General features: G+C 42.7%; 1 protein-coding gene across 3 annotated transcripts in view; it reads right to left on the bottom strand.

Moving 5' to 3' along the window:
* The window catches only part of kcnab1b (potassium voltage-gated channel subfamily A regulatory beta subunit 1b), a 45,041-nt gene extending 23,155 nt beyond the window's left edge, over positions 1–21,886 (bottom strand). The window contains exons 1-3 of one of the 3 annotated variants that reach the window (XM_026149089.1): positions 21,699–21,886; positions 21,350–21,594; positions 1,425–1,468 (exon numbers count right to left, since the gene is read on the bottom strand). In XM_026149089.1, the coding sequence (XP_026004874.1) occupies positions 1,425–1,468; positions 21,350–21,594; positions 21,699–21,857 (448 nt within the window). In that variant the 5' untranslated portion in view covers positions 21,858–21,886. Of the gene's footprint in view, positions 1–1,424; positions 1,469–11,529; positions 12,049–12,830; positions 13,324–21,349 lie in introns of those variants that run through there. The other 2 variants (XM_026149091.1, XM_026149090.1) reach the window with 2 other exon arrangements.
* Between the last annotated feature and the right edge of the window lie 1,769 nt (positions 21,887–23,655).

The raw sequence follows: 23,655 nt of genomic DNA, 5'->3' as shown, positions 1-23,655 counted from the left end.
AACAACATAATTATAACTGCAGTGTGACTACTATATTTAGCACGGTAATGCATTACATTGCTGCATAAAAATGTGATTAGCCCAGTCTGACCGCCTGTATCCAACACATTAAGGAAAAACATTTTGTTGCCAAGAGTTTGAGGAGAGGGTTATTATCACCCGTGTCTTTACAGTATAGTGAAGGTGTCACCAGCTATTGGTCAATGTAGCTTTGCACAAACACTGGAAAGAACATCTAAAAGGGGACTGTGCCCAGACCTGAAATGCTCTGTATACTTTAAATATTCTCCTTGTTTCCTGTTGTACTCACAGAGCCTATATAAAAGATGGATGTACTCTGGTACAGGACAGCGACGTCAATACTTAGACCTACAGTTAATCTAACAGCCAAACAGCAGCCAAAACCCCTAGTTGCTGAAAAAGTGTGTCCAATTGTATAGAAGTCTATGAGAAAATGGCATTACCTCCCAACTGATCTATGACATCAGCCATAACTTTCCTAGCGAGTTTAAAACAAACAAATAAGCAAAAAACCCCAAAACATCTCAGTTGTATGTCTTTGAATACAACACAAGCTGGCTAAGCTCAGCTCTTATATGAAGCCAGTGGTTGTGCTAAACTAAGATAACAGGCCCCTTAGATTCAGCGTCTAACCCTCCAGAGAGTGAATAACTATATTTCCAAAACTTCCACTGATCCTAATAAAAAAGCTAAAATGACGTGTTTTCATCCTCACAGTGAAATTATATTATTTTGGTTCCTTTCCTCTGCAGAAAACTGGTGCAGGGAGGAATCAATGTTTTGCTCAAGGGCACTGCTGTGTAGCTCAGGCTTGCCGATATAAAGAAGGGAAACGAATTCCCTTTAGCTGATGAATGTTCATTCTCTTCACTACTCCTCCCTCCTGCTCGCTGTGGTGTGGCTTAATCTACAAGTAAAAAATCACTATGATTAACGTAATCATTTACAGTTTGTCTGCTGGGCCTGGGCAGCACCGCTCCTTCGCTTTGTCCCCCTTTCAAGGAACTTGTCCCACACACAATAGGCATTAACGCACGAACACAGTCCTATCAAGATGAGTCATAATGAGAGTATTTACCCTGTGGTGTGTGTTGGATATATGTGATAATTGAGCAACTTGTTTGCTGAAACCAGTGCTATTGATTAAATATTAACAGGAAAAATGCTCTGCAAACAGCTTTCTGTTGTCTCTCGTGACTTTCCGTACATATAAAAGATGCATGAGGTTTAGAAACGGGTGAAACTATATGAATGAATTAAATAAAAAGAAAGAAAAAATACCTGTCCCCTTCAGCTTAGCTCTTATGTTCTCTCTCTACACGCCGAGGCACACGGAGGCGGCGACTTGACACTTTGATTCGTATGATTTTTATTATTTACTAATGCTAATTAGTTGTACTCACCGAGCCCCAGACAGGAGACACGCAGCCCAGATTTCCCCAGGTTCCTATGAAGAAATAACACGATTAAGAAAACTATTTATTTAGACTTAAAATGTCATCAGTCGACTGTGCCCCTGTAGTTCATGAACCAAAAATTTCTGCATAAACAAGGACAGAATCAGTGTGGCTTCCAAATCATGGCGAGAGGCTGAAATGAAATAACATGCAGCAATTAGGGCACTTAGAGTATAGAGCAGGAATTTGAGAATGCAGGGTGTGGTGTGTTATGCTGGATCAAGAGGAGATTCGCCTAAACTGATAATCACCTTTATCTCAGGTGATCATGAATCATAATTGAGAGATTACAGTCGGAGGACAGTTGATTTATTTACTCAATACAGAGCTTCAGTTCTCTGAAGGAACAGGGAGGCCCTCAAGGACCGTGAAATGTATTTCACTGATAAATAAAAAAAATATTGTTTTCACTGTGACACTTTTTGACAAGTGTTGCCCTTTGCATCTCCCCTCTAATTTGAAACACAGTGTCTTCTTTTGCAAGATTTCAGGGGGCACCTTAGTCCTCTAAGACCTCCGGCCTTTTACTTTTCTTTTATTTTCTAGAAGTGGAGGCGTCTTTGTTCGCTTTAAAACAGTGAGGCTGACATATCTGCATTCCCTAAAGCGGCCTAATGTGACCCTTCTTTTGTCTTAAGTAATCTAGCACCTATGAACCTTGTACAGTTGTATGTGACCCAGTAATACGCTCACCAGCCACTTCCTTAAGTTCACCTTCTCATCTGATAATTATTGATATTATCTTATCAGCCAGTCATGGCGGCGCATTTAGGCATAGTCAATACAACCTGCTGAAGTTCAAACTGAGCAGAAATCTGATTTAAGGCACTTGTTCGTGACTTAGTTCTGATCTGTTGAGATTTTCGCACACAACCATCTCTAGAGTTTACAGAGAATGGTCTGAAAGAGAGAAAATACCCAATAAGCAGAAGTTCTCCAGCTGAAAATGCATCAATGATCAGGTCTTAGGACAATGGCCAAACGCATTTGAACTGATATGTATGCAAGGGTAGGTACCTCTGAATGCATGACACATTGAACAGATGAGCTACAGCAGCAGAGGTTCTTAGCTGACTCACTTCTGTCAGCTCTGAACAGGAAACGGAGGTGAGAGTTTTCATGGGCTCATCAAAACTAGACAACAGAAGATTAGAAAAACAGTGCCCGGTCTGATGAGTCTCAATTTCCGATGTGTCATTCAGATGGTATTTGCTGTAAACAACATGAAAGCATGGATCCATCCTGCTTTCTATCAGCTGTTCAGGCTGCTGGTGTGTACCACCTGGTGTGTTGGGGACATTTTCTTGGCACACTTTGGACCCCTTAGTATAAACAGCCTCCCTGAGCATTGTTGCTAACCATATCCATCTCTTTATGACCACAGTGTACCCATCTTTTGATGGTTGGTTCATTATCTCAGACACCACATTATCTCAGACTGCTTTTTAAAAACTTGACAAGGAGTTTACTGTGCTCAGATGGCCTTAATCCAAAAAGGCACCTTTAAGTTTTAGTAGAACTGGGGATTCACGTCATGGATGTCCAGCTGACAAATCTGCAGAAACTGTGTGACGCTATCATGTCAACATGGACCAAAATGTCCGAGGATTGTTTCCAGCACCTTGTTCCATCTACAGTATACCACAAAGAATTAAGACAATTCTGAAGGCAAAAGCCGGTTCAACACAAAACTACCAAGGTGTATCTAATAAAGTTTCTCCTCGATAACAGTTCTATTACATCCAGCTGATTTCTAGCACTGTAATAAGGCACTTTCAACTCTCATTATCAGCATGGAAGATAAACTAAGACATCAGGCTTCTTACCACACTTCACTCAGAGTCTCAACTCAGCACTTCACATTTAGTTTTATAATCTGCACCATTTCAAGTCCAACTGTGAGGGGAACTCATGTGGTGCGAGCATTTAATTGCTTAACGCAGACGACGACTGCAAGAGCAGAATGTTCTCCGCCCCAGACGCCACAGGTGTCTCTGCACACTGTGATGGATGTACACTGCTGGTGAAAGAAAACTGTGACAAGGGGATTGAAAACCCTGCAAAGGGAAATTACATGAAGGTCGTGAAATTGAGTCATTGTCTTTTGACAGAATTATCAAGGGCACATACACAAAACCACTTTATTCTGAGATGGGGGAAAAAGTGAAAATAGGAACAGAAAGTACCTCCAATTATGGTCTGGGGATTGTGCCTTCTGTTCTTGTTTTGCAGGCATTTACTCATTACAACAAATGAGGCTGTAAAAAATGCCAGCAGTCGTTTTCTTGTGCCTGACAACTAATGGCCTGTGCCTGTCTAGATGAAGGCGGGCTAATTCGAGCCTGCGCTGTCTAACTGCGCCCTTAGCCAATTCAATTAGGTGTCCAGCATGGCGAAGCATCAGTCATCGAGTCAGTAGTTCGACCCGGCTGCCAAGATCAAAGGGTAAAACATATAAATGAAAGTGTTTACATGTATACAAGACGATATGTGAATTCAGTGATGTATTGAGTAATTTATGTGCCATAACTGCTTGACAGGAGACAGATCTCACTGCTGTCACAAATCGTGGGATGCATTCTTATTTCTCACATGGTGGAGGAGTTTGCATATTGGATCCTCCATCTCTCTGATGTATTATGGAGTGGGATCTATGATCCACGAAAGTGTGGGGGAAGGGCTGGACTGTGGCTTAGAAGTGTGTTACTAACTCACTCTGTGTGTGTTTGGTCGGCCTGGGGAAGGGGGGGGGGGGGGGGGGGGGCAATCGAGGACAAACCTCACTTGATGTTAAGGAATGTGCATTGGTGCGTTTATTGCCATTAATTCTGGCTAAAGTGTCAACCTAATGCTTGGACCTGCTTCAAATTGTGGCTGCATCTGCCTTGGATCTTCGTTTATGATGTTTTCATGTTTGCAGTGAATCATTCGTGCATACTCTCCCCACTATAAACAAGCTGGCAGGCACATTCCATTCCCAAATAAAGCTGGCTGTCCTTGAACAAAACGCTAACTTCATATCTGGAGTTCCTCCAGCAGCTCAATGTGAAACATTTGCGTGCTACTTCGAATTCACACAGTCCGCCTTAATCAGAAGGTAAAAAACCCCCACAAACAAACAAACAAACAAACAAAAGAAAATAAAAACTGATGTTCATCAGCTGGAGAAGCTGCCTTGCTACTGCTTTCTAGTTAGCAGTGTTGTGGTCAAGACGTCAGGAAGCAGCAGCAGCAGCAGCAGCGCGCTGGAAAACACGGTTTATTAACCACACAACCTGCTACAGAGCAGAAATAGAACTGTCCATGCCTCAGATGTAGATGCCAGCACCTTCCAAAGAGCCTAATGACTCAGGAGATTTACAGCATGGCCTTTGCAAACTAAAAATAGACAATATACAGCTTTGTATTTTACATATAATCTAGTAGATGGTAACATAAACATGTAAAAGAGAGAGCAGCTTGTCTGAACACAAGTTGCACATAAACAAATTTGCGAGGCAGCGAGAGTGGCCCCTCATGCTTGATTGGTCCCCAAAAGAAGCCTTGAAGTAAAATGACAAATGAGTCATATGATGACGCCCCCTCAACACAAACCTGTCACCACTTATGAGCATCCGGTGAGCTCCTACTGTATGTAGCCCTTTCTATTCTTAGTAGATCTCTAGCCAAAGAAAAAATATATCAACAAATGTGTGATATATTATGCTTTTTATTGAGCTGAAGCATTTTGAGGAATGGCCTCCTACTGTAGAAGAGTGAAACACTCATTTGGTTCTCAAGTCACATACATTTTTTCTTAACAACATTGGATTGTTCAAATCAATAACTGTCAACAAACACTGTCAAGGTTTTGGGTAAATGGATAAACTTCCTCACTGGCAGGGGATTAATGCAGAATAAGCAAGCCCACGCGAGCCAACCTTGATGGGGATTAGACAACACCCATTTCCACGGCTTCCACTGCTTTCTGTGCCATCTGTAAAATTCTGCACAGGGGAGAAAGTCGGGTCATATGCTGGATATATCAAAACCACACTCTGTGTGAACGGGACAACAAGGGAAATAAAATCATGCACTTTTTGCTTGGGGCGAAAAGTGAATAGATTAAGTGTGGAGGGAAAAAAATGCAGCAGAGTTGCATGGAAGAAAAAAAAAAACGCTGATGAAGGTGATGAATGAAGATAAGGAGACGGGGAGCTACGAGGAGACAAAAAGAGACACGAGCAACAGACTCGAGCTTGCAGTTGCAAGTCCAAGCCCCGAGTCTAAGCAGATCAAACGCCCTCTACAGATAACGCATTCTATATGACACAGAATGGGAAATGGGAAATGACAGCCAGCTCCCTACAGGGGCTTGTGTGGTGTGTGTGCTCGTGTGTGAGTTTGCGATTGTGTGCGTAATAAAGAGGCCAGAGTCTGGACACGACTTCCTGCTTCGTTTTTTCCACAGGGCCGACAGTGTCGACATTGCGTTGGTTCTTTCCGTTTTCCGTGCCTTGCAATCAGACTCACACAAACGGGATTTTAGAAGCCTGCATTGTTACATTTGATTGTTATTCGTTAATTTAAACGCCTCTCAAGTGACTGATGGGTAGAGGATCTCACACAAAGTAGCTATTTTAGGAAGGGGCACATGACTGAAGCTGTTGACCCTGTATTGAAAAACATGTGGGCAGATCTGAAGTGGTTGATTCAGTATGGTGTGGATTTTAGAGAGTTAGGCAACATGGGAATTATATGATAACTAGCATGATAACTAGAAAAACCTGGCTGGCTGTGGTTTCAATACAGCACATGCTGCATGCAAGCTTTCTTTTCTTTGCTTAAATTTGAACGTAGACGTGTAAATATTTTGATCTCAAAGCATTTTGTGAGATTAATAGGTGGGTTTTTTTGGGCGAGAGTGAAGATGTGCTCGGCTCTGCCAGCGAGCATTGCTGCAGTGTGCACGTGCTGCATTTAGACACATGCAGCAGTGCTTTCTTTCTGTTTTTGCTTCCCCTTTGTGATTACAGAGGCTATTAAGGAGAAAAGGATAATATTGTTTTCATTGCAAGGCAACACTTTAATAAAATCACTGTGCTTACAGAAAGCCATCTCGGCTGTGACCTTTAATTAAAATGCAGCGAGTCCCTGCAAACTCCCTAGCTTTTTTAACTGAGAGATTGTGTGGTACTTATCCTCGGGGGCTTGTTTGGTCTTTGGGCAGAGTGGAGCTCCATGCTACAGGGCTCTTGTTGTGCAACACCCTGGCTCACATTATTAAATCTACACATCATTGCAAAACGGTTGAGACAAGCACTGGAGTAAGTGGTGTTGCAACATGAAGTGTTTGTTTTCGCTGAAGGTCGATGAAGACTTTTGATTTGTAGCGAAAAAGAACAAGTCGGAGAGTGAAAACAAACTGCCAAGTGCAAAAGCAGCACGATCGGCTGCGTGAGTGCAGACGTGTGTGAAGGCATGCAAGGCGCAAATGCACCTGCGCACATCACACACAGATCATCAAGGTTCACGGTCGTATGCACACAGGAGGAGGTAACAAAGCAAGCAAGGGTATTTTGTGGATCCGTAATGACAGAAAACTGCACTTTATGCTCCAACAACTTGTGGTAAAAATGCAGGAAATGTTGCATAGAGATATTATTTGTGAATACATTGTTGTTGTTAAGTTTTGTAAAAATTTCAGTCATTTTGTTGTGGATATGTGTTTTCTTTCAAGTGTTGATGTGGTTAGGAACAAGGTAAAGATTTAGTTCGCAATGGGCTCCAGCAGTGAGTGTCAAAACTCGAGAAAGAAAGAATCCTGTGCATATCTGGCTACTTTTTCCACTGTAGTTTTCGAATATATCAATCAGAAAATAACGATCATTATCTCTGTATAGGAAATAACAATCATAGCATCACTATAAGGGCTCAGAAATGTTAGCAAATTTCTAGATGGATGTGAAGGAACGTACAAAGAAGTGGAAAAATGTGAGGGAAAAATATATTTGTCTTTGACAAAAACTGATCATAACAAAGAGCAGGAGGGAAAAAAGTTTATTGGGCTCTGTTGGCTAGCACAGCATGCAACACATCAGGGCACGACCACAGGGTAATTAACCTTTAAAGCCTGAACTGTGAATTAAATTCTGTTTTGTTTTTTTAAACGAATGTTTGTTGAACCTTCTGACAAATTAAAAAAGAAAGAAATTAAGTATTGATATGCCAATATGAGTTTTAATTTTTGATATTTGCTATATCCCATATACCTGCACAAATGCCGGCGACAACGTCAGGCACTTATGTCGATTACGTAGACTCTACGGAGCGTCACACAGAAGTCTAAATCAGGCATACATGCAGTCAGCCTCAGATTCACACACGTGACCTCAATAGCTCTCATGATAGTGGGGTGAGGCTATGTATCGGCCCCCATGCTGTTAATGACAAACGCCTTTTTTCACACTTTGGGTCACGTGATGACTCACGTGATTAATAGGAGGAACACCTCCAAAGGGATGGTTCTACTAGGGGCAGAAACCTTGCGCTCTACTTCAGTTGTTTGAGAACTGAAGAAGCCTCTTGGATGAGTCCAGTTCCCTCCTTCCAAGCACTCGAGATCTTGTACTCACATTAATATACTGCTTTTCTAGTTTTACCGACCATTCAAACCTCTTTACTACAAATTACATATTAACAGTGCATTCACAGCACTTTATTCTATAAACTTAAAACACTCAATTGACCTATTATCTGTGGCCAGTTGAGAACTGCCAGTTAACCTAACCTGCATGTCTATGGACTGTGGGAGTCCATAGTCCATAGTCCTTGACTGAGCAGATTGAAATATGGCAACAAGACAGCCCCTGCTGGCTCTGTGACTACAAAATAAAATATGAGCCATCACAGATTTTTAAGCTTCACCCTGATACGACCTGAACAAACGACGTCCATACTCCTTAGATGTTAATGATTAAGGTGCCCCTGGAGAAATGGTCCTTTTTAACAAACCTAATTTAACCCTATTTGTTTTTTCTGTAAGGTCTGATCGCCTGTCGGCTTATTGAATCGAGGGCCTCAAAAGGCTCGAGGCACACTAGACGGAAAGAATCAGAATCACTCAGTTTGCAGCACTTGGACAAATGGGAGGAAACTCTCTTACAGTTTTCTTCCAAATTTTTCATCCCCTCATGTGAGAGTGCAACAAAACAAAGCGAGAGTACCTTAAAATGACCAGTATGAACCACATTTTCTGGCTATTCTGTGTGCACAAGAAAAAAACAACAAAAAAACCTTCTTTTGTACGGCTGCCTCGTGCATTACTCACGCTGTCAACATGCAGATGTATGCACAGCACAGGAGGCCTCTCTCTCTGCTGCCCGCTGATAAGCTTGCATCCAAAGAAACCAACAGAAGGGTTTTTTTTTTTTGCATGCCCATCTGCAGCGCAGCTCCGAACCAACCAAGCGGAACCTTCCCCAAACCTCCTGAACTGTCAAAAGGCCTCGCTGCCTAATGACCGTTATGTACTACAATCCCAGCAACCAGGGGCTCCCTACCAGCGACCAGATATAATGTGCACAACTTGTGAAGCTGACGTCACATTTTGTTACATCCCCAAATTTTGGGCCAGTTTTATACGCTTTTTGTGGCTTTGCGTATTATTTTAAGAGGAGGAAGAGATTAGGCAGCACTGAAAGGTTGCAACCAGGGACCCTACAATTAGAACTCCACTATATTTGGATTACCATAACAACTAAAATGCTGGGGGTGGTGGTATTATTAGTTTATGCCTGCTTGCTCTGTGCACTACTTCTCCTGCTTTCACTTGCTATACGCCTTCAGATGTTCCCAGTGTGGAGCCTCAATGGCATCAAATGCCCATACACTCAAGGATATATAATGCAATGCGTGAACGCATACACCCACAATCGCACAAAGTCTCAGTGTGATTTGTTATCACACAGAGAAAAACTTCAAAGAATTTGTTGTACACAGATTTAGTACTTGGACTTGGCTTCACTTCAAGAGAAAGAGATTCCCTGTCAGATGGCGTCCGAAGCAATACGAGTTTCTAACTGAACAGCTTTGGGTCGAATGTTTGGAAGGAGAAAGGCAGCCTGAAAGATGGAGGAGCAGAAAATATCAGACAAACAGGGAGCAAAGAGGGGACGTGACTGATAAGAGTTTTCATCCAATATTTGTTTCTCTGTGGTGAAAACAGGGGATTTGCTGAGGGCTTGGAGCAAGCTTCACTATGAAAGCACTCCAGCTGTTTTCACAAAAAGCTACAGTGATAATCAGATTTTGAGAACTTTGAAAAGTGCGGCACAATTTCAAAATCAATTTACCCGCATAATAGGGGGGGATTAAATAAATAAATAAAAATGATGTAAACGGGGAACCCAGTTCTCACAATGAAGACTTGTTTAGCACCGAGAGCAGATTGAAAATGGCCATTACGATGTTGTTATGGAAACGAGATGAGATTGTATGACAAGCAGACACTTATCACAGTTAGCTGCTCAGCAGCCAATCTGCCCAGAATCTGCTAATTCCCTCTTTTTGTCTGAACTGACCTGCGTGCCCTAATTTGCTTTTTCATTCAGCCTCCTAATTCTTCTTCATTCTGCGTCTTTTTGTTTTTCCATTCTTTCTTGTCTTTCACCATCCTCTCCGTCTCTCTTGATCTCGACACTGCGAACGGTGATGTCACCCTCTCCAGCGAGTTAACGGTGTGAGGTGAAAGCTACGATTGTGCTCCCGTGGTCTGGGTTAAGAGCCCACTCGCTGAGATAAGAGCGCATTGTTTACTTGGCCCAGCCTTGTTACAACTCCCACACAGACGCACATGGAGAGCTCTACCGCCCGTCACTGCTCAGCTACTGTCACACTTTCCAGAATGTACTGTAAGGTTGCGGCCACTTATTGAGAGCTCCGCGTGGCATTGACAAAGTATTAAAGCCAGACTTTAATTACAAAAACTGGATGTGATTTAGATGCACTGAATAGTCTGTTTATCTGACTATACTGAGTGCACTTTACCATAATGCCAGACACCTATTTTAGAATATTTTCATGCACATTAGTTTGGCTTTTGCTTCTCCCACCACTATCAATACTGCTTCTTTGTCTTCTTTTTATACTAGAGGCCTCATACTCCAATTTATCGTGACGTATCCTGTTGTGTTTCTTTTTTTTCAGCATAAATTCTTGTGCACAAGTGCCTGCAACTTCATAACAGTTCTACTATTAGGATTTCTCTGCGCCGAGATCACCGGTGTGATGATTTGCATGCTGGTTATGTTTTTACAAATCATCTAATTTTCATTATATTAGTATGGTGATGTCTTTGTGTCAGCAGGGTTTTCTGTGCATAGTTTTTGGTCGTATCATATATGATAAGTAATAATTCTTCAGAATGTGTCCCCTATATGGGCACCAGTAATGAACGTCAGCATTTGAACTGTGCCAGAAAGAGGTCAAATCTGGTCAGCGTTTAAAATCAACGTTATAAATATGCTTTTAATATAACGTTCAAGTCTGACTAAAGGTCCTAATCTTAAAGCGTTTTTATCAGTGACTGCTACATTAAACCGTCTTCTCTCTCACTCTTTTCAAATTACACTTGCAGCCACTTAAATTCACATGTTCACGTCTGGAGCTCAAAGCAAAGCCAACAGCATAAACTGTCCTAGATCGTAGATTGCTGCGCTAATAACTGTGGAATTAAGGATGCCAATAAATTTGCATACTTGGAAAAAAAAACCCATGTCTGTACTTTTCTGTCTTTCTTTCTTGACACACACACACAACATCCCACTCATCACCTGTCACCGCTCACATATCTTCATTTTTTCCCTTCTTCTCTTTTTTCCACCTTATTATCTTGTGTTTTCTTTCAAATTCGTTTCTTTTTCCTCACAGTGAAAATTATGAGAGCTTTTCACACCACACACTGGGAAACTGGGAAAAGAGGGGAGAGGAGTAAACTAACTATAAGCAGAGCTCCTCTTTCTTCCTCACTCTCTTCTCTCCACACAGCCTTCATCTCCTCAAGTTTACGTACCGGTACTTCATGCCGGTGAGCTTTGCCGTCGACTCCTTGAGGTTGTGGTGGTAGCGGTGGGTGAAGGACCCCAGGCTGCGAGCTATTAGGGCCACTGTGCGGAACCGGGCACGTGCCTGGCTGGCTGTGTTGGGGCTCGTTGCGTTCTGCTTGCTGTGCTCGCCATTTCGAGGGGCCTTGAGCCCGTGATCTGTACATGCAAAGGACACCTGCATGGCTCGAGGCAAAGGCCGCTAGAGCTGCTCTGTTTTAGTCCTTAAAGTGCTTAAGAGTCTTTTTTATTTCTAGTCTGCAGAACTAAGCTTATGTGAAGTTGAAAATCAAAGGTCCGTGCCAATTCCGGCCGCTGATTCTCATATGGAGATGGCAGTAGGAAGTGATGCACGGCTTTATTCCATCTCTTTTCAGAGAATTTTCTCAAAGTTATGCTACGTGAAGCTCAGGCATATCAGCGGCGGTCCCGGTCAGTGTGTGTGTGTGTGTGTGAGGCGCTGAGATCCTGAGCTGGTCTGGCTCCACCTGAAAAGATGGGAGAGGATGGAGATGGAGGGAGAAGGACATGAATGAGTTGCTTGTAGAGCTGTCTGTTTAAGATGAGCACTTGACTAAAGGAGAAAAAAAATATACTGCTAAAACCAGAAAAAAGACTGATCTGACAAAAAAACCTGTGAGACCTCTTTGTAATTTCTCCTTGTGCTGCTTTCTTCAGTTTCAGTTCTTCAGTAACGCCTCCTCCTCACATGTCTGAGCTGCTTTGTCATGGCGAGGCAAAGAATGAGCACAAGTTTTTTTCTTACATTTCTGTCACATTTATCTCTTTCTCTCTGCGCTGTTCCCTCATCTCTCTGTCTATATCTTCCATTCCACCTCAACTTTTGGCTCTTCTTTTCTGGTTACTCAGCCTTTAACCCTTCATTTTTTTAATTCTTTAATTTATGTTTTTGTTAGTGTGCTCAAGGTTTTGTCAGGCGACCAGGACTTGTGGGTGTCTCTGGAGTCCACCTTGCTCTCCAATCACAGCTAAGCCTTCTAGTCAAACACCTGGTGTGAGGAGAGTAACACTGCACCACCACATCGGGTGCTCAGCAACACACACACACACACGCATGCTCACCCGCACGCACACACACACACACACACACGCTCACAGACAGTGTCTCACTCCTGTCACACATCTTAAAAATAAGGTCATGCTTTCACAGAAACGCAAATGCTCGCGAATTAATGCTGCACATGCACAAGCATTTCTGGCATTTGCTTCCACACGTGAACCAAATCTTCATTTACACAAGTGCTCTTACACGCAGCGAGTTGCCGGCGCTCTGTGAGAAACAAGGACGGAGCTGGATGAGAGTCTTGATTGATGCTCCTTCTCCTGGAACTTTGAGAGCGATCAAGCGCTGTTACGTGCTGAGCGGGGGTCCCAGAAAGATCTGCATCCCAGCTGAAGCGGCATTTCCCACAGATGTCCTCAGACCTGGCAAACAGCCTTGTCCCGTCTCCAAAGTCCTCGAGCAAGTAGCAGAGCTTTTATGGTCCCCGGCTTTGCAGCAAGTGGACTCTGTGTGATAAAGGGACCCTGGAACAGCAATGGACGAGCAGAGAGGAGGAGGAGGAGGAGGAGAAAGGAGGATGCATGGTTTCTCACTTCAGGGAGAAGAGGACAGATGCAGTGAGGAGGCGAGGAGCAGCGCGTGATTAGAGTAGAGAGAGTGAGCCAGTAACTGAATGAGGAAGAGAGACTGTGTGTATAGGCTCCTGGCTCTCACTGACTGGCTCAGAACTGCAGTGTTTTTCACTATGGCGCCACACAATCGGAGAGAGAGAGGGAGAGAGAGAGAGAGGTAGATTCTGAATGGGAATCAAGAAGACTGAGTTGCTGCGACTTTAATTAGTTGAAGAAAATCCACTTTAGGGTGAATGATAGATACAACAGGCATGCTTTGCTTAACTGTGCATGTCTAGTAAAACATTTCACTTGCTTCCCTCGCTGTCTTATGTTTGCCGTTGCAGTGATTGCCCCGCTTGCATACATACGCACTCACTTCCACTCTACGATCTACAAGCATATCACAAATTTCGAGCTATGCTTGAGAGTCTTGTAAGAGTCAAATGAAGCATACACCATGTGTTCAAGCGGTGCAGCATCTTACTTTCTTCCCTCGCTGAGCACTAATGTAACAATGCAGGACTTCACGGTTCATTGAACATCCCTAAACCCTGAGGCCAGAACTGCCTTATTTAGTTCTTTGTGATTAGAGTTGTTAAGAACAGACACGTGTAAAAATCTGTGGGATCTCGTGTTTATTGTCCAGAGCAGTTAATGGGTCAGTGGGAGCATTTGGGAGGTGGATTTTCTGAGTGTGGGATGTGAGATTTTTATGCAATCTGAGAAAAGTATATTTTGTTCTGTATTATTCAGTGTGCAGAAATGTGTTTGATGTGCGGTTCACGGGAACGCTGAAGACTGCAGTTGTAAGATTTTTACTCTGTCTTTTTAAGTTAATAGAATTATAAGAAAACAAATACCAGCAGGGCTGGAGTTTCAAACTCCTACAATGTTAAAAAGCCTCTACACCAAAACACGAGCAATACACTGATGTGGGTTAAGAATTAAAACAAAAATGTAGGACTTGGAATTTCTGCAATGGCCAGTCTCCCTGCTTACACACAGGACCTGCTGAGACCTTATTCTAGCACTCAGCCTCTCTGATCATCTAATCAGGGTCTTTGAACTCTTTTCACGCGGTGACCACACTTCTGAGGCTGTAACTCCTAAACTGTGGAACCTTCCTAAGCCCATCATGTGGGTTGAATCAGTAGTTTATTTCACGCAGTTGCTGAAAACTTTCTATGGGCAATCTTTTCCTTAATCGCTTTAATTACTGTATATATTTTTACTGTAGTTCCTACCAAATGTGTGCAAAGAATTATGTATGCATAGATGAATGTAATACTGAATCATATGGATACGTACACTTCTTTAATGTATAGAAAAGTTATTATTATAGGTGCAACTCTGACATGCATTTCTCAAATTCCTGCCTCGAGTTATTCTCAGAGTCCAAGGGGATAACTCTAAAGACATCATCGAGTCTATTTCTTACAGGCTGTGGAGCCTCAGAAAGCATTACACAAATCTTGCTTCCCTATGACAAGTGAACTGATAATGAAGTGTTAAACTGACAGAGATCGCCTTTAAACCAGGCAACCCTTGAGAAACGGCGGCATCAGCTCTGGTGTGCTGCTACTTCTGCATCTTCCACGGCCTCTTTGCCTGCCAGCGAACTTGGCGTTGGCTTGATCGTGTTTTTCCTCGGTGCTCTGGAGAGGTTACTAAGTCACAAGCATCCCTCTAATGTCACCGGCACCTCCGGGCTCCAGTTTCCTCCCCGTTGAGCCCATTTAAAAAGTGTGTCAGTCAAAAGCGTCAACTAGAACTGTTACAGTCTCGGCTGGAATCCCCAGCGGTCGATAACGCCGTTACCCTGAGGCAAACTGCTCGTCTCTAATTGCTCTGGTAAGAACCTATAATAAGAGCTCTAAAACGTTGTTGCTAAGATGCAAACCCCTATAAAATGAGTTCTCGTGTTGAGGCGAGCAACCGTAACGCTGCACTGAGGAGGCTGAATCCCTTTACAGTAACATAACCCTGGATTTCCAGCAGCGTGGAACATCTGTCCGCCCGTCTCTCTGCAACGTCGTGCATTTAAAAGTCATTTTCTCCCTTGCTATAGCTGCCATACAGAGAAAAATCCTCGAGCGCATTAGATTCTCATTATTAATTATAGCCCTGTAAACACTCTGATTGATAGATTTTTGTGTCTGGCATTTTATTCTCCAGTTCAAAAGGCTACTAAGTGTCTGATAACCGTCCTTATCAGCCGTAACCTCCTGTTGAGGAAATGAGGCAGAACGAGGGGAAAACCTTTCCAAGGAATCAGTGATGTCATCGCTGCAGCAGTACCACCTCTCTCTGCTCAATTACATCTTTCCCTAGGTAGTATTTTTTCGCTCATTCCTCTTTTTGCTTACATATTTTCCCTCTCTTTTTCTCCTCCTCTCCCCTCATCTCTTCCCTCCAAATAGCCCCTTTAAACAGTGCTCTTCCTCAGTCCAAGTCCAGAGTCCCTTTCCCTGTGCTGCAGGCTACAGAGTGCAAGTCATTATGATGCATTGTGCGCACAACACCTCAGAGGGAGCATTGGTTGTTTAATCTGCCCTAATAGGGTGGTACTACTCTGTGTAGAGATAATGGTCACAGCTATTAAGCCCCATAAATTCCACTGCAGGCCAGCAAGCATGCATGAAATACTGATGAGGAAGCTTCAGTCTGAATCGGACACGAGTGGCTGCAAAAGGCAAGGTCATGCTTATGACTACAACCATCCGTCGCCTGCAGAATCAAACCCCCGTCGCTCATATGATCGCCTCATCGTCATTACTGCCATTACAGTCATTGCTATACAATCAGCATTATTTAACTCTTAGCATTGTGACATCTTTAATTAATATCGTCATTACCACTGGTTGGCCAGCTTCTGCCACAGCTTCATCTCCATTTGGATCCACTCTTTATATGGTGACGTGGATGAATGCTGACAACTTTATTATGTCAGCCCCCACAGATGCCTCATGACCTTATTTGCATACCAAGCGAGCATACGTCCGCATTGTCGAATACTGAATAATAACAGGGAGGAAATGCAGGTGCATTTGTTTTAATGCTGGAGCACTCAAGGGTTCATAGTAGATTCAATATAGATGAAAGGTTTGCGTACCTGCAGAATGTAAGCAGACACGGGAGTTTTTATGAAACAACATTTTTCCAGGGTAACAGCTTATCCTAAATGAGCTGGCAAGTGGATGACTAATGACTATTTTTAGTCTGGAAAAGCCCTGGGAGAAAATAAAGGGATCTGCTGGAAGTGAAAACATAAGAGTGGCTCTGGAAACTTTCATGACATTTCCTGACAATCAGCATTTTTTAATTCTGATGTTAAAAATGAATGCAAGCTTGTTTTAGCCACTGAAAAAGCAGGATTTTTTGCAATCCACAAGTCAAAATGTCGGTTGTTATCTTAAAATTGGTACAACAACATTTGCTTTACTGGAAGATCCATAAATCTAGAAATAGGCTTCTAGTGTCCTTTCTTTCTTCTTATTTCTCACATTAGAAATAGTAAGTAATAGTAAGTAGTACATGTTGTTCCAGGATCAACATTGCAAGTGACCAATCAGAATGTTTTGACGTCATACTTTTGCGACTTCGGGAAAAACACAAAACTGTATTTAAGCTGTGAGAAACCGCCTCTGTCCGCCAATCAACGGACCCTGACCCTGACTCTAACCCTTTAATAAACGCTAAGCAGAACTGATATTGTCCTTGAAACACTGGAATTTCATAAATGCATGAATGGCTTCGCGCGCCGAAGAATAACTTTAAGTGGCTTCTCAAGGCTCTCTGAAGTTAAAAATTCAGTGACCTGCTGAACAGTTGATCTTTTCTGAGAATTTGCCATTTCTCACATGTAGCATGTCTTGCTCTGGTGCCTGCCAAAATCTAAGCCTGCACCTGCATTTCAAAGACCAAAGGCTTTTGTAAACAAGGATCTGGCTTTGGGCTATAGTGTCACCATTTGTGTGCATGTGTGTTGGTGTTTGAGAGATGGAGGTCATTAGTTTATCAGACAGCCATACCCATCAACCCCTATAGGTTTCTCTTGTTTCACATTAAAAATGTTCTGGAAAATAGTTCTCCTGTGATGAATTCTTTACCTTTTGAATATGGATGGCCTCATAGGAACAGTGGTTTTATGAAAAACACCATGTGCAACCTCAGTGACTAATGACTAAAAAAGAGGAAGCTACCTGTAGGCTATTCACCCTCATACACTGTTTAGTGGATTTGTGCTTAGCTCTGCCAGTATTTGAGGCACTGCAAAGGAAATGCTAAAACCCCACTAAGGATATTAACAGATTTAAATTGTTTGTTTGCAGTAAAATATTAAAAATACACCATTTTAATTGAGTTATGGACTTTTGTGCAATGTAGAACCAACTTTCATTTGCCTGTGTGTTATTAGAAATGAGGTCAGGACAAGAAAGGTTTGGAGCTAAATGAAGAGTTTCGTGGCAAGTTTTAGATTAGAAGACCAAGCTCAAGTATGCACATTGATGCTGGAGTTAGAGCCTGAGACCAGAGCGGAAATAAAGGAAACACCTAGCTTGGGTCTGTCTGTGAAAAAAGTCCACCTACTAAAACCTCAAAAGCTTACTAATTAGCGTGGTATTTGCCCACAAGCAGAAGGATCTACCTTCACTGGCCACTTCATTAGGTACCCTTGTTCGACTGCTCTTTAGAGAGAATATCTAAGCAGACAATCATGGGGCAGCAACTCAGTGCATTTAAGCCTGTAGACATGGTCAAGATGAAATGATGGAGTTCAAACTGAGCATCAGAATGGCGGAGAAAGGTGATTTAAGAGACTATGAATGTAGCGTGGTTGCTGATGGTCTCACAAACTGGTGATTTACTGGGATTCGTCTCTAGGGTTTACAGAGAATGGTCTGAAAAAAGAAAACATTCAGTGAGGGAAAAATGCCCTGTTGATGCCAGAAGTAAGAGGCAAAGACCAGACTGCTTTGAGCTGATAGAAAGCCAGTAATAATTCAAACAACCACTCATTACAACCAAGGTCTGCAAAATCTCTGAAAGCACAACCAATCCAAACTTAAAGCAGATGGGCTACAGCAGTAGAAGATCACACCAGGTGACTAATAACAGGAAACTCAGGCTACAAATCACACAGACTCACCGAAATTGGACAATAGTATGTATACTGGTAAATCATCGCATGGTCCGATGAGATTCGATCTCTGCCGAAACATTCAGATGGTAGGGTTAGAATTTGGCATAAACAGCATTAAAAGCTGCTTTGTTATTTAGGCTACTGGTAATGCAATGGTGAGGTTTCCTGAAAATCTCATTGAATTCACTGCAGTCAAGTGGCCATCACAGTCACCAGATCTCAATTAATTAGAGCACCTTTGGGATCTCGGGCTCTTGTTCACGAGTGATGGGAAAAGGGAGTGTGAGATCGGATTGGTGCTACGGCTGCAGTGACGAGAACGATGTACGGGGTCCATTGTGGTGAAGAGAGAGCTGAGAGTAAAAGCGAAGCTCTCGATTTACTGGTCGATCTACGTCCTTACCCTCACCCATGGTCACAAGCTGTGGGTAGTGACCAAAAGAATGAGATCGCGTATACAAGCGGCGGAAATTAGCTTCCTCTTAAGGGTGAGAATTTTGGCCATCCGGGAGGGACTCAGAGTAGAGCTGCTGCTCCTCCACATTGAAAGGAACCAGCTGAGGTGGTTCAGGCATCTGATATGGATGCCTCCTGGGTGAGGTGTACCTGGCATGTTCCACCGGGAGGAGGCCCCGGAGAGAGATTACACGACACATGCTGGAGAGATTATATCTCTTGGGTGCACTGGGAAAGCCTTGGTGTTCCCCCGGACAAGCTAGAGGAGGTGGCTGGGGAGAGGGAGGTCTGGGCTTTTCTGCTTAGCCTGCTGCCCCGACGATCCAGCCCCAGATAAGCAGAAGAAGACGGATGGATGGACCTTTGGGATGTGGTACAACAGGAGATTTACATCATGGATGTGCAGCTGACAAATCTGCACCAACTGTGTTTTGCTATCATATCAATATAGCTCGACATCTCTGAAGAATATTTCTAACACTTTGCTGAATCAATAGTTCGAAGAATTAAGGCAGCTCTGAAGGCAAAAAAGGGTCCAACCCAGTACTAGCAAGGTATACCTAATGAAATGCTCAACACTGCACAGTTTGACAGCTACATATCGAATTTCTTTGCTTTGGCTGAGAAAATAAAAAACCTCTAGAGCACATGTGTCAAAGTCAAGGCCCGCGGGCCACATCCGGCTCGGCGTACATTTATATCCGGGCCGCGAGATCATTTTATATAGATTTATTATTATTGTTATGCATGGCCCGGCGATATGAGGTGCTAATAATATACAAACAACAGATCCCATAATGCAGCGCTGCAGCCTCCTTGCTGAACGCTAGGCTAACTGGGAACATTCCCGTGTCAATCAAGTCAAACTTCTGTTATGGCGAAGCTAGCCGCTCACAATGGTGGAGAGAAAAGTTGATTCTGAAAGCAGAGCCTTTCAGCGCCAGTGGGTGACTGAATATATGTTTACAGATATTGGTAAATAAGACACACGGGGTGTCTTATTAGTGGAGCTAATGCGGCTGTAATTAAGGAATTTAATTTAAGACGGCACTACAGACAAAACATCAGGATAAGCTGAAAAACCTAAACGCAGAGCAGAAACTACAGAAAGTAGAAGAGCTAAAGAAGAATCTGACATTTCAGCAGATGTTTTTCACCAGAGCAAAATCACAAAGTGAAGCTGGTGTGAAAGCAAGTTTTATTGTAGCAGAGGAGATAGCCAAATCAGCCCGTTACCACTCTGAAGAGCTGCATGATGAAGGTGTGCGACGTCTTGTGTCCAGACAAAATGCAGAGTTTGGCAAATATGAGCCTGAGGAGAAATACGATTGCTGATCGGGTTTGTGAGATGGCCACTGATTTAAGAACACAGTTGTGTGAAAGAAGCAAGAACTTTATTGCACACTCTCTTGCTGTGGATGAAAGTGTAGATATGATGGACATTGCACAGCTGGCCATCTTCATCCGTGGTTAAAGTTAAAGTTGATTATTTTTAAGTTTATTTAATCTGGAATAATATTCCTGTCTATTTTTATTCATATTTATGTTTAAAAAACATTGTTTTAGTGTGTTCAATAAATGTTTATCTTGTTTGGCCCACGACCTAAAGTGTGCCTTGAGTTTTGGCCCCCTGTGCAATTGAGTTTGACACCCCCGCTCTAGAGTCTCTAATCTGAAAATACAAGCTACAACCAGCAGAAGAGAAGAGGGAAGAGGCCACCACGTTTCTGCATAAATAAAATGTACAGAATTTATTTTTAATTTTACAGATTTCCAGAGTCTCATGCGTTCATTCACCTAAATCTTTCCAGAGGAGGCAAATATTTTCCTGTTACCGTGGTACATGAATACACTTTTAAATCTAAATCTCACAGAGTAATGTCCTCTCTGTGCACAAAAAGATCTGCTCCCTCTCACAGCCTCTTCCTTTTTATACTAATCAAATTTGTATTTTGGCTTTGTATTTGGCGAGCTTACAAAAAACCATTAAAAACCCCCCAAAACATTTCAGAAACAAGACATACATTCTAAAAAAATGTTGCTCCATTTAATGATATAACTGATTATTAAAAACAATCAGCTCAAATGTCAGGCTTTCTTCATTTCTTATTCGCATTATTTTTCAATCTTTTCATGCTACTGCAACTTGCGGATTCACTGAGGGCACAGCGGTTTTTCTGATTGTAGCCTCATGTAACTAAAATATTAGGTCTACTTAAGGAGCAGGAATTAGAGCTAAAAGTCGCTGGGCTATGTGAGAGTCTTATTACCACAAAGTGATGAGAAGTATTTAGCAGGCAGAGACCCCGCTGAGAAGAATTAAACTTTAATCCTCACTTCCAGTGTTTTAGCGATCATACACATTGAAGTGAAGCGAAAAACAGGCCGCTGGTTGGTGACAGTCAAGTCACGCTTACTTAAGCTGCACCTTAATGCAGAATGAACATAATCCAAATTTGATGCATGAAACTTGCTTAAAATTTCTCACATGCAGCACGAACAGTACAGAGGGGGATTTTTTTTCATGCACCTTCTAAAGAACAGAATCCTACCTGTAGACCATGCTGGCACAAGGTTGGGGAGATGCCTGGAACAAATGATTTTGTACATGAAGAAGATCCTCTAAGGTGCGCTGCTCTTGAGGTCTGTGGTCTTCAAGAGCTCCTGCAGGACAGCTGTTGAGGCTCGAGAAGTGCACCCGGGTTCCTGCCCCCTGCCTCTGCTGGATGGAACTGGAGCAGCGATCCAGCCTCGGCCCCCCTCTTTGCCTGGGCACAGGGATCTCACTGCAGGCTGCCTTCAGATACATGTTTAGATCAGACTTGTGTCACACAGGCCGATTGGATGCTTTCTTTTGCTCGCAAATCTCTTTCAATATATTTAGGCGTATGGTGTACTTACATCTCCATGTAAGTACATTGCAATGGCGCTCATGCGGGACAACAGAAGATATCCGTATTTGTTTGCTGAAGAGTTTTTGGCATGCCAAAGGCTAACGTTGCGATAGAGACTAATACCCTGACACAATTTCCATAGATGTTGCCTATCAAACAAGAACATGTGTGCTTGGAAGATCAGACAAGCACACAAACAGTATCAAGAGGAGACAAGAGGGGAGAGGGGGTCAGAAACATAACTCTGAGCCATGCCTGTGATGTCAACTTTATTCTTAGACTGACCGACAAATTAAAGGACAAAGACAGCTTTTGTTTGAGCTCTTGGCCGCGGTGAGAGAAACCCGCTAGTCTGTGAGGCGAGCCGAACAAAGCCACGGGGATATTTCTGTCTGCCCGTCAGAAATATCTTCCTGATACATCTGTTACATGTACAGCCAATTCAAGCTGCAGCCGCGAACAAGACCTGGCCCACCTAGTCTACTCCGGTACTTAAAGTCCTTCAAAGCAAAGGATGACAGACAGGTATGAGTTTGATCATGGTGAACACACATATTACACTGTCTTATCAAGAGGCAACTTCACATGAAGGTAAGAGTAATGGACCCTGCTATTGTTACTAGTGCAATGTTGGTAAGGTGATAATGAGTTAGCTCTAGAAGTGTCCAAAGGTACATTCAGGGGATGCCAAACCCAAAAAAGCATGGCTATCATGTTTCGAGAACTATCTGCACCACTAAAGGCACTCAGTATTTTTTACAGATACAAATGTAATGTTTTTTATGACCCACGCTTATGGTTTCTAATGATATCAGCTAATATTCAAGAATTATTGAAGCTTGGAAAGACACCAAGCTTACTGCCATTATTTGTGCCGCACTGCATTTGAACACGCCATGATTTTCTAATATAATAGAGTAACATAGGAAGGAAGCACACGAGGCCAATAAAATGTAATTTCCCAGTTGTGGCCACAGAGATATCTGCAGTGTTGGGAAGGTTACTTTTAAAATGTATTCCACTACAGATTACAGAATACATGCCCCAAAATGTATTTTGTAACATATTCCGTCACGTTACTCAATGAGAGTAATGTATTCTGAATACTTTGGATTACTTAATATATTATCATGCTTTTTTACAACTACATGAATGTACTATTGCTGTGTGATTTATTACTATTACTGAAGGTTACTCGCCATAATACCAACTAGATTTTTAAATCTTAATATAAAATGAGTAACAGTAGGTGGACATTAGGTAAGGCTGCACTTTTTGCAGTCATCTCGTATAGAAAAGTATTCGGCGCGTATATAAAACAGGTCCGCGGCTCCGAACCGTAGTAAAGTGACCTCTGGCTAATGCGTCGGTTCTGTGTCGGGCTCGTAGCCGAAAACTAGCTTTACTTTGTTGTCTGGGTCAAGTTTGCTAGTGAGAGACAGAGAGAGGCGTTGAAAGGCTGCTCCAGCGAAACTTATTGTTTCGGGGGAAAACACGAACACAGTGTACAGTCGAGTCTTAATAGGTTACTTACAACTGGGCTCGTCAGGCACTCTTTTTGGCTGCAGTGGTTATTATTATATTTACATGCTTCCAGCTCCCGTTTCTGCTCGTTGACAGCTCGTACTTTTCCACTTTTTCTCCCTCCCTCGCTCACAGACACATAACGGTTATGGCAGTCCATTCTCTCTGCAGCATGGACTACACTGCCCATGAGGCTACATTCTTTAGGGCTATGCCTGTAACACTCTGCCTATAGCCTTCATATTAAATCATTTTTAAAAAATAAATTCTTCACGTCATTATGAGAGGCGAGATTGAGACACAGGCATTTGAGCCTCTTAATGCGTGTTTTGTTTGGGTTTCCACCAGCGTGGAATTACCAAAAATAGAGATGGCATAGCCTAACATATGAAACAGGAGAAGACCGCCATGTAATCCCTTTACTTCAGCAAAGTAACTGT

Source organism: Astatotilapia calliptera, chromosome 18, assembly GCF_900246225.1.
Source record: "Astatotilapia calliptera chromosome 18, fAstCal1.2, whole genome shotgun sequence".
In the NCBI taxonomy this organism is placed as follows: domain Eukaryota; kingdom Metazoa; phylum Chordata; class Actinopteri; order Cichliformes; family Cichlidae; genus Astatotilapia; species Astatotilapia calliptera.
Note: the sequence above shows the minus strand (reverse complement) of the source record. Positions and strands in the feature narration are given on the sequence as shown.